We start from the raw sequence: 12,003 nt of genomic DNA on the forward strand, positions 1-12,003 counted from the left end.
GGGCTCCTTTCCCTAGAACACGACTCTCACACATTACCATGCAGGGGAATAAACTGGCATGTTTAATAAAATTGCTGGGCATTTTCTCTAGAGATTCTGATTTCGGTCTGGGTAGGACTCAGCCACCTGAGTAACAGGAACGGCACCACTCGGTGCAGTGCTTTCCACTAATGTGCACACAGATCTTCCAGGGAGCTTTCTAAAATGCAGCTCCTGATCCAGCAGGACCGAGGTAGGGCCTGGCGTTCTAGACTTCTAACAAGCTCCCAGGTGATACTGATGCCGTTGGTCCACAACCACACCTGAATAGCCGACCTCTGTCCATCTGGGGACCAAAGATTCTGGAGCACACAGAGGGCAGGTAGAGAACTCACCTTCAATTCTCACGTACCTTACTCTGTGAGGATGAGATGGGCGTTGCCAGAACTGGACAGGGTTTTCACAGACATTCCCCTCCTACAGACCAAGGGGTCACACTGCAGGGGGATGCAGTTGGTCACCTTGGCTTCACCACAAATTACAGGGAGTTCTTAATCCTACTGCACGGAGGGATTTGCTCACACTGTACCAACTGTTCATCTGGATCTTGGCTGCGATATTAATAACTTATGTAAAAAGTTCTAATCCTTAAGCATTGGCATTACTAAAGAGAGACCATGGCACTTCCACTGCATGGGAGAAAATCCATCCACAACCATTATCTGAAATCACCTAGATGTCGTCCAAACAGCAGCAGGACAGAAGCCTCGGGGAGTTCAGATCCAGGCAGAGGACTATGGAATTACCGCAAGCAGTTTGAGAACCCATATCTACAGACAATGTTTTTACACGTACCGACTATTTTTAAGTGCATGTGGATGTCATTTTTTTAAATACCTTGTGGAATAAGTTTGGATTAGTTATGGGGCACTAGATATTTTCTCAACTAATGGATGTTAAAAAGACAATCACATATCACTTGGGGTGATCACACTATCTTAACATTAAAAAGGGGTCCTCATCTTCCAAAACATATGCCAGAAATAGCCTGACATAGAGAAACTCAAATCCTTCCATATTTCAGAGAATAAGTAACATATGTCATTAAATACATATATTTAAAGAAACTGTGTTCAAATTCTAAATGACTGAATTTTTCGTTTTATAAGCCAAGAAAGAAAGGGCTGCAGCAGAATTTAACCTCAGATGGTTTAATAGAGGCATCACATTCACTATGTACAGGATTCTCCGAAGAAAGTGGGCTGGTCGCTTGCCGGGTGACCCAACCAGCACCAAAACCCCAGAGCAGCTCAGGGGCCACTAGAAGGTGACAGTCTTGGCCGGCTTCACATCTTCAATTTCAGATGACAGCCAACGGTATGTACGATGGCGCCGCAGCACCTCAATGGCCTTGAGTTCCAGGGGTGTTGCCTGAATTCCGAGGTCCTCCAAGCCGGGCAGGTGTGGCAATACCATGTCTGTGACGTGAAGCTTTGGACAGACAGAACCACAGAGAACACTGAAAACTGACCCAAACGTGAAGTGCTATCCCACCAACACTTCAACACTCAAGCTGGCCTGAGTCCCATTACCGAGACTTGTTTTCAAAGGATACGTGGCTGTTTTTGGTTCCTGGACCTCACTAAAAGCAGACCACAGAGAAAGAGTGCAAGTGGGGAAAAAAGGCAAGGTCACCATACAGCAGCACAAAGGTCCCCAGCACAACCCATGAGCGCAGAACACTGGCTCTAGATGAGCCATTCTACAGACTGAAACAGAAATCAATCTGCAATGGAGATGCGCCAGTCACCACTGTCAGGGTAGCTTTACAGGAGGTTCAGGAAGAAAATAATGTAGGGGCAAATGCAGAACTAGCCCATTCCCCAATTCTCCTTTCTGCTTCTGTTTTCACTCCTGAATTCGGGAGATAATTAGCATTTGTTCCTTGCTCATTAAGGGATAATCCATTAACCTTTGTGCTCCTGCTATACTTAGTCTGGTAGACTGATGCTCACCACAGATCTAAAACACCAAACCCATCTTGTTTGTAGAGAAGGAGAAGGAGTTGGAAGACTTCCATGATCCTAGACCATCCAAAAGCATATGAAGACAATCAATCTGCATATAGAGCAGCATGCCCCTTCACCCACCTGACAAAGTCTGCAATCCTTTTACTAGAGTGCTGTGAGACAGCCTCCAAACCAAATCCAAAGCCCATTCAGCCTACTGTATCAACACCGGCTCCATTATCAGTGTAAGAGGCACATTAGCATAAGATACACTGAAGTGCTCTGACAGTCAGTCCTCCAGTCCCATCTGTCATGAACGTAGACGGGATAGATCTTCTTTCCAGACACAGCGTGTCAGAGGGGAGGATAATGCCTGCCCATTCACATCTGTTTCCTGAAGACTGTTTTCTCATCTTGTCTGCATTTTAAGTTTTAGGTAACATTCATAGGATAATTTGACTGTTCTGGTTGAGAAACGGTCAACAGGGCTTCAAAAGTAGAGATAGTATCGTATTTTCATTTTATTTCATGTCCTCCCTAGAAACACTTCTACACACAGTGAGGAAGACTAGCATGGGAGACAGCAAGACGGGAAAAGCCAGAGCTCTGGAGTCCAACTCAATGTAGAGGGACAAGAGAGGCAGCCAGACACTGGTCAAGAGACTGAGAAAAGATGGGCACCTGGGTGGCTTGGTCGGTTAAACATCCAACTCTTTGTTTCAGCTCAGGACATGATCTCATGGTTCGTGACTTCAAGGCCTGCATTGGGCTGGGCTCTGTGCTGAAAGTGTGGAGCCTGCTTGGGATTCTCTGTCTCTGTCTCTCTCTTTCAGAGCCTGTTTGGGAGTCTCTCTCTCTCTCTCTCTCTCAAAATAAATACATAAACCTTAAAAAAATACTTAAAAAAATAAAAAAGAGAATGAGAAAGAAATGATTACAGCGGGCAGAGTGGAGACCTTTCTTACCTTTCTGGAAGATGAAAATGTTCACTACTATTACACACATTTTCAGCATAAAAAGTTGAAGAAAAATAAAAGGCAGGGAGAGGCAGGAGTAGTAACATCTGGCATGTATTCTGAGGGCTGCCTGAATAATACTTGCTGATGGTCTACAGCTGTGCTGCCCAGTACAGTAGCCACTGGCCAAATGTGGTAATTTTCATTTATACTTAAATTAATTAAAGTAAATAAATTTCAAATCTTCTTTCTGCAGCTGCATTAGCCATATTTCAAATGTTCAACAGTCACATGCTGCTAGGGGTTATGTTTTGAACATTGTAGATTCTAAACCATTTCCATCACTGCAGAGAGTTATATTGGACAATACTGGTTTAGATCCAGAAAAAGAAAGGAATAAATCAGGGGAGAATGCCTAGGTTTCTGGCTTGAGTAACAGAGAGAAGAGTGACCTCGTTAATTAAGATGAGGGAAGCCAGGAGAGAAGCAGGTTTGCACTTCTATTTGTGGACACGTTCAGTTTCAGAAAACTGTAATATACCCAAATACATGGAAGAATCTGCAGCTGGGTAGGGTGGGGGCGCAATTCAAGGCTGGAGATAAAAATGCAGCCACGAGCTTACAGACAGCAGCTGGAGCATGGGATGAGCTGAAGGTTGCTCAGAGGATGAGCAAAAATACAAAGGGCTGAGGGCAGAGCTCGTGGGTCCCCCAGCGTGTATAGATCAGGGAGGAGAGGGTAAGTCAGGAAGAGAAACTGAAAAGCATGGCCTAGTGAGAGGAGGAAAAGCAAGGGAACATGGAGATGGCCAGAAAACAGATTGGCAGCCAGGGGTTCAAGGAGAGAAGGGGTGATCATAGGTAATCTTGCAAAGAGCAGTTTGTGGGGGAGAAAAGGGAATAAAAGCTTGGAGTGGGCTCTTGCTGAGGTTAACAGCAGGAATAGACAGCTCTCCTGAAGGGCTATGACTAAAAGGGACCCAGACAAACAGGATGGTAGCCAGAAGGGACATGAGGGAGGGGAGGGTTTCATCTTTAAAAAAATGGAGCACTAAAGGCATGTTTGTGTGCCGTTGGGTATGCTCCAGCAGAGAAGGAAATCAGATCACATCCCAGAGAAGCTTGGGGAGGACGCACGCACTGGAGCAGGCCAAGACAGCGTGAGGTACAAGGCCCAAGCCACGGAGCTGGCCTCAGACAGGATAACAGACAAGAGCATGAAAATAACCCACGCCAGCAAGCAAACAACGATCGGTTCTAACTCCTCCAACTCTGCAGCTCTCGGCCCGGCACCTGCCCACCAGGCAGATGTTCACCACACTCACACTCACCCGCTCCACTTTATCCCTCGTTGTCCAGGGCTCAAACGGACTCATTTCAAAGAGTCGTGCTACCCACCTGGAAAAAGGAATAAATAGGGCATATGTGGTAAGCATCTCCATAGCCAATACTCAAGCGAGCCTGCAAGAAGCAAAAGGAGAGACGCTGCTGTAGAGACAGGAGTTCACTGATTTTTTGGGTGTTTTGTTTTTTGTGTTTTTTGTTTTGTTTTTTAAAGAAAATAACCAACATCCTGGCACCACTACCTGTGAGGTTCCCCTCCCTTTCAAGCTACCCCAGCCTGACTGCCGTAACTCGTGGCACTCCTTACTCTTCATGAAGGATACAACAAATCTGAACAAATGAAAACTAAAATAAAGCCATTACTATGAACAAAACAAAAACTATCCAACGTTCAAATCTCATTTAACTTATCTAATCTAATTTAAACCTCAAACATTCACATATGCTTCTGTTAAGAATGCAGGGCAAGCTGAGTACTATGCTAGATGTAAACTGTAATCCTTAAAAGCAGGACCCCCCCCAAAGGAACCAAAAGAATTCAAAACTAAGGAGAAGCCTAAGATGTAGGGTGCAAACCAGGAAGCCACCCAGGACAGGAGAGCTGCCTGCCTCAATTAGTGCCATCTCTCCACTCTTAGTCAAAATAGAGCTCTCCTTATCTCTGCCACCGAGATCCTGTCAAGTACACTCAGGGCAGTGGGTTTCAGCTAGCGTCGAGGCCCCCAGGAATTCCCCAGGGCCCCCACAGAGAACTGGGGCACAGGCTGGGAGTCCATGCTTGGAGTATGACCTGTCAGTACAGCCAGACCAGCTCTGCTTTTATCTGATTGACCCAGTGGGCCTTCAGTGGGTCACGGAACACGGGGTTCCAGAGCTTTTTAAAAACTTCACATCATTCCAATGTGCATAAAAAAATGAAAAAGGAAGCTGAAGATTGGCCAAAATTTCTCCAGGAACATATAAAACCTCAGATTCCAGACCACGTGTCCCAGTGGCAGAAAAGGGGACTTTACTGGGCTACCACAGCTTAATTAAAACTCTCGGATAAACCTTCGACTGTCTGTGCTCTGCTTCTACGCTGACAGACGACTTCCGCTGTCTATTTCTGTGTCCCCAGTGGGCCACTCCGTGTGCATACGCCAACTCCAGCTGAAGGTAACTCTCAATTTCATGCATTGCCGAGGAGACAGCGCCCGGCAATCTGGCTGACACCCCTGCCCTGTGCCGAAGCCGCTGACATCAGTGACCTCACCACCAACCCCAGTGGATGTTTGTAAGTCCTTTACCTCATGTGACTTTTCTGCAGCATTTCATCACACAAATACTGACAGAGCACCTCCTGTGTGTCAAGTACTGTTCTGGGTGCAGGAGATACAGATGTGAAGAAACAGCCAGGCTCCCCTTCTTGAAACAGTCATTTCCTCTTTAAAACACCCCCTTCCATTTGGTTTCTAGGCTTCCAAACACTCTACTTGTTTCACTTAAATGTCTGATTACTCATTTTGGGCCTTTTGGTAAATTCCCGTCACCCTGCAGATCCTCCAAATGGCAGTATTCTCTAAGCTACATCCTCAACCCTCCTCCTCCACATACATTATGTGCTCTTCCCTACTGATATCAGTCACTGAGTATCAAATGAGAATGAAGTAGGCAGCTTGAAAGACAGAACACTCTCAATAAATATTAACATCACACTGCATTCTACTTTTCTGACACCTCTGTTTGGTCACAAGCTTTCTGAGGGTTTAGTATAATATCTTGAGTTCCTAGTGCATTGCCTAAGACATAGGACGCATTTGATAAATATCTGCTGAATGAATGCAGGAGTGAACTGCCATGTTGGTTTATAAGTCAATCTCTGGCATGGGGTACCTAGGTGGCTCAGTCGGTTGAGCGTCCGACTCTTGATTTGGGCCCAGGTATGATCCCAGGGTCGTGGGATCGAGACCTGTGTTGGGCTCCGCATTGAGTGTGGAGCTTGCTTAACATTCTTTCTTTCTCTCTCCCTCTGCCCCTCTCCCTTGCTCGCACGCTCTCTCTCTCTAAAAATAAAAAAATATATAAAATAAAAATGGAAAAAATTTTTGAAAAGTCAATCTCTGGCAAACTGGATTTGAAAGTCTCCCTGACCGGACCACTGTTAAGTGACATAATTCTGAGATCCTAAACCTGCAAAAGGAAGAAGTGAACCAAGAAGCAGGGCAAGAAGAAAGAAGATAAGGCGACCACAAGGCCAAATCAACCTGGCTTCTTCCCCTTCCCCCAACTACATGATCAGACTGGTTTAATAAAGAAGGATCCCCTTTCGACGTCTGGTGAGTGGTATGAAACAGAAGGAAATCTCATTGCTCCTTTACACAACCTCCTAAGCAAGACACTTCTACAAATTAACTAAGTGGTTTCTATGGAGAGAATTTGAAGAACTATAGATTTTACCTCTCAACATACATTGTACTTCTCATCCACAGTAATCCACACTCCCTTTCTTAGACACCTCTGGTTCCATCCTAGACTAAGATCAAGACATCAGGAGCACCTCCTACTTAGAGATTCAGAGACTCCACTGTAATGAACATACTCCCTATAACCCTAAGTGAGAGAGCATTACAAACAAATGTATCGAGTTAGGTCTATTTTAGAAGGCATAAAAAGAAGCACTTTACTTACTGATAGGCAAAATGTGGCAGAGGGTACGGGAGGAAAGGTCTGTGAGCCATAGCAAAGACATACTGCACCAGGTCAAAAAGGAGGTACCGACTGGGCCTACAAAAAGAAAATTCATAGTTCTTCAAATTATTTGCTCCTTACAAACTTTCTTCCTAAATTTAACAAAATAACATTTTCTCAGTGAAAGAGGAAACACATAGGCACTGCAGTAAATACAGATTAGTACAAAGAAAAATCAACCAGAATCCCAAAGTTAGTATGTTTATATATCCTTACTTCTCATCCCCTTACATACACACGTTTTTATTTTTATAAATGTAAGATTGCACAGGCATCCTATTCTGTAATGTCTTTTTCATTTAACATTATCATGGTCACTTTTCTGTGTCTCTCAATATTCTCGTGTATGCTTAATGACTGCATATATTGCAATGCGTGTAGTTGTAACTATTCGATAAATTCCCAGTTTGAGGGATATGTAAGCTATTAAAAATATTTTTTCTCTATAAGATAATGCCTTAATGAACATTCCTGCAGCAAACATTTGTACTTATCCAGAATTATGTATTTGTAATATATTCTAGAGGTGGAACTGGCTCAAAATATGCTTGGAAACCTTAAGGCTTTTACTGATACTTCCAAACTGCCTTCCAGAAAGGTCATATTAATTCGCATAAGATGCTACTAGCCCCCTTACCAACAATGAGGTTAGTCATAAAAAATAGGCAAACAAAACCTTGCCGATCTGCGAGGTAAGAAAAGTACCTCAACCTTTTAATTTGTGTTAACTTTCACTCTAGAAATTAAGTTTTTTTCTATAGGTTTGGCTACTTACGCTTCTTTCTTTTCTCTCTTTCCTCCTAAAGTCCCGTCTATAAAGAATAATTTGTAAGAATTCTTTATATTTTAATGACATAGTTGGAAATATTTTTTACTGTTTGTATTTTGCTTTGTAATGTTTTGTGGCATACCTAAGTTTAAACATTTCACTTAAGCAAAAGTTCTGATTTATGATTTGCCTTTATAGTTAGAAAATCCCTCTACTGTCACCAGTGACATAAATTTCCACATATTTTTTTCTAATGCTCTTGGGGTTCTTTAATCCATAATTTTGTGGATAACGTATTTTTATATTGATATAAGGAAAAGATGTAACAATGTTTACTGACTGATCTACCCTTTCCCCATATTCTGAAATGTCACCCTATCACATACTATATTCTTACATATATTTGAGATGGCTTCTGGACCTTCTATTCTATTCCACAAATCTGAATAGTTTTGTACTGGTACAACCTAGCTTTAATAATTATTATTGTTTATAATACATTTTAGTATCTCTTCACCCATTTTCCTAATCCCCTTTGCCTCAAAAAGCCTATGAGAGCTGAGAGCTGAATTCACACAATTCAGTGAGAAACTCAACATTCTGACATTTTAGCAAACAAAAACAAAAACAAAAAACATGAAAATGTCAGCTAGGGGAACATCAGACCAAGCCCTCAAACAGCATCCTTCGAGTACCAGAAGGACGTGTAAGGATCACTGCTCAGCACGCATGCTATGCCAAAAAACAATCTGTAATCTTTACAACAACAGGCAATACTGGTATCATGGGTAAACTAATTACACGTAATGTACTTGCTCTTGTCCCCCAGCCGCCTCTCCACTATACTAGCGCAGCAAAGTCCCTCCTCTGGTTCAAGCGAGTATCTGCCTTCTTTGTGCCTGAACCACCAGCAAGATGGAGCTGCAGAGAAAATAACAGCTGGGCTACCTGGCTTCACCTATGTTTCTGATCACTAACTTCAAATGGAAGACTCAGTTCTGCTTTGCAACCCTGCCATGCTCTCCTAAGAGGTGTTTGTCCATTCTACCAGAGAATACTTCCTATCTTCAACTCGTCCTCAAATTTTCCACTGACCTCTCTCACCCACCCCATCCTGCCTTTTAGCCGATGATCTCACCCACCATTTGTCTTTTCATCATTTTCTTAATGGTGCCTTCTGAAGTACAAAAGTTTCCCATTTTGGTGCAGTCTAACATCAATTTTTCCTTTTACAAAGTATGCTTTTGATATCACATCTAAAAAATCTCTGCCTAACCCAAGGTCTAGAACATTATTTTTCTTCCAAAAGTTTTTTAGCTTTAACTCTTACATTTAGGTCTCTGATATATTTTGAGTTAATGTTTTCATGTATTTTGTGAAATTAAGGGCCTATGTTCATCCTTTGGCATGTGGATTTCCCAGGACCACCTGTTGAAAAGACCATCCTTTCCCCACTGAAGTGTCATGACAGTTCTGTTAAAAATCAACCATCCATAAACACAAAGGCTGATTTCTAGACTATCTAGACTATTGATTCAGTTTAGTTAGAATAGAATATTCTTATGCCAGCATCACACTGTCTGGATAACTCTGGTTTGAGAGTTAAGTTCTGAAATTAGGAAACCTAAGTGCTCCAACTTTATTCTTCTTTGTCAAAATGGTTTTGGCTGTTGTGGATCTTTGCATTTCCATCTAAATTTAGAATTACTTTGTCAATTTCTGAAAAAAAAAAAAAAAAAAAAAAAAAAAACCCTGCTGGAATTTGGATAGGACTGGCTTGAGTAGAGAGATCAATTTGGGGAAAGTTTCCATGTTAACAATATTGGCTCTTCCAGTCCATGAACATAAGATGTCTTTCCACTCATTTAACTCTTCTTTAATTTCCCTCAGCAATGTTTTGTAATTTTCTGGATACTGGTCTTATATTTGTTAAATTTATACCTAAACACTTTATTCTTTTGATGTTATTGTGAATACAATTATTTTCTTAGTTTTATTTTCAGATCGTTTATTTGCAAATATATGGAAACTGAGTTTTATATCTGATCCTGTACCTTGTGACCTCACTGAATTTGTGAATTAGTGCTCCCAGTTTTATGTGTATTATCAATAGGTACCTAATGAATGAATGACAGAATGGGCCAACATCATAAAATTAATAACTATGAAAAAACTAGGAGCAAAATTTAAGGTCTTATGCCTCTTTGCGTTAGCCTCAAAGTGTCTGAGAAATAAGCAAAGTTTTCCTCTGCGTTGACGAGACAAAAAGAGAAATGCAGACACGTATCCAGTTTCACACACACAAAAATGCCTGCGTTTCCATGTGTGCCAAACAACTATGACGTGATGCAGCCCAGCCAATGACCGTACTGGAGGGGGCTGGGGAGCGGTAAAGAGGAAACCGGTTAACTCATCACAGAGCTATTTCTACAGAGTAGGAAGCAAAGTCTGTAAAGCCATTTCTGTTCTTCTCTTCTCTAGAATCCTAGTCTAAGTACCTCTTGACTAGAGCCCGATGGCTTGAGTCTGGTGATGTATGGGCTCTGCGCTGGACACACTTTGTGACTAATTCTCCTAGAGTATGTAACTAATTGCACTGAACTAGGGAACTCAAAGAGAGGCCTAGCCTGCAGCCACTAGATTCAGAAATACAATACAATCATTTGCACTGACAAAAATTTTACTAAATGAAATCTATAATAATAGTGAAACATAACAATGTATGAATTCACAATCCTGGGAATGTATACTATGCCTCCTGGCTTAGAGAGAAACGTGTCTTTTCTCCGGAAACAAATATTTCCTAGGAATTAAAGTTATCACTTAATTGTTGAATCAGATCTCCACCTTTCATGGAACATCAGGTGTCATTAGCTTGCTTCACTGAATGACAGGGTTCTGGGCCAATTATTAAGTGGATTTTGTACTTTTCGGTTTGGCGGACTGAGTCTTAATTTTTTAGTCTTAGTTAAGCCAGAAAAAAGGTCCTAAACCCAGCTGTGACAAAATTTAATAAAATCAGGTAAGTTATACAGTTTAACTGTTTCCTATCTGTCCTAAGTGCAAAGACAGCATACCATAAATGATCAGTCTTGTGCAGCACTAACAACTGTATCGTAAACCAGGCCATTTCCAACCTTTTGGGGACATTGCAACACTCTATCAAAAGCAATTTGATTTTGCAACTGTACTTACTCCCTAAAAGTGTTCTGTTTGTGTTTCTGAATTTATAGTAACATCCTTTATTAAAAACATCACTGGAGTAGTACAAAACCATCCTTGGTAATCACTGGACTAAGTATATGTAATACACTAGGGCAGTTGGTGCTCAGACTTTGGTTGACAGAAAAATCACTTATTAAATCCGATTCCGTGGTTCACTCAAATCCTGATGCAACAGAACCATTCAGGAGATCCTGACAATGGTAGCTTTTGGACAGTTCTTTGAGACACAATGGCCTCAGGGCTAAGGGAATAAAATTTCTGGAATAAAAATAGTTGAACAAAGACACTAAAAATGCAACAAATACATCTGTTAGTGGTAGGTTTAGATCTTATTGTTCCTGTAAATCATTACAATTCATTCATTTTAACAGGTAGTTTAAAGTCAAACTCTAGCCACCTACCCAACAAAGGCAAAAGATTTCCCTCTGGCATCTGGATCCTTAATGGCATTAACAATTCCTTTTGATACATCTACAACCTATAAGAAATTGTAACACATGTTGAAGCAATCCTTGAAAGAGAGAAACGGAGAGATGGGAGAGGGAGGGAGGGAGGACAGAAGGGAGGGAGGTCAGAAAACAGGCCACAACAATCACAACCAAAAAAAAAAAAAAAAAAAAAAAGATAAAATGGCATTGTCTGTTTCCAGAAAGCCCCTTAAAGAACCCACTCCTCAAAAGCTCAAATGATCTGCACATTGCAAGGTTCACCTATATATTTTTTCTAGTCAGAGCACATTCACACTCAGGCGGCTGTCGAGGCCGTCTGATTTGACTTTGCCTACCATCTCTGCAATCTCACACCTTACCACTCGTTCCTCTAGCGCTGTTACCATGCTATCACAAACAAGTAGGCTGAATCCCATGGAACTGCCAACATTCTACCATTTTGCCTTTCCAAAATAATACTTTCATATGGTTTCAGATCCCATGGTTTTCAACTGGGGGCGATTTTGGCTCCCAGGGGACCTTGGCAAATGCCTGGAGACATTTTT

The 12,003-nt window shown here is 41.8% G+C and overlaps 1 protein-coding gene across 1 annotated transcript in view; it reads right to left on the bottom strand.

Annotated features, from left to right (window-relative positions):
- Positions 1-1,174: 1,174 nt before the first annotated feature.
- NDUFA9 (NADH:ubiquinone oxidoreductase subunit A9) overlaps positions 1,175-12,003 on the bottom strand; it is a 37,369-nt gene continuing 26,540 nt past the window's right edge. Inside the window, exons 8-11 of the mRNA XM_019464800.1 lie at positions 11,411-11,487; positions 6,956-7,051; positions 4,276-4,342; positions 1,175-1,470 (exon numbers count right to left, since the gene is read on the bottom strand). Of these exons, the coding sequence (XP_019320345.1) occupies positions 1,300-1,470; positions 4,276-4,342; positions 6,956-7,051; positions 11,411-11,487 (411 nt within the window). The 3' untranslated portion in view covers positions 1,175-1,299. The remainder of the gene's footprint in view (positions 1,471-4,275; positions 4,343-6,955; positions 7,052-11,410; positions 11,488-12,003) is intronic.

Source organism: Panthera pardus, unplaced genomic scaffold (assembly GCF_024362965.1).
Source record: "Panthera pardus isolate Hobbes unplaced genomic scaffold, ASM2436296v1 HiC_scaffold_6, whole genome shotgun sequence".
Lineage (NCBI taxonomy): Eukaryota > Metazoa > Chordata > Mammalia > Carnivora > Felidae > Panthera > Panthera pardus.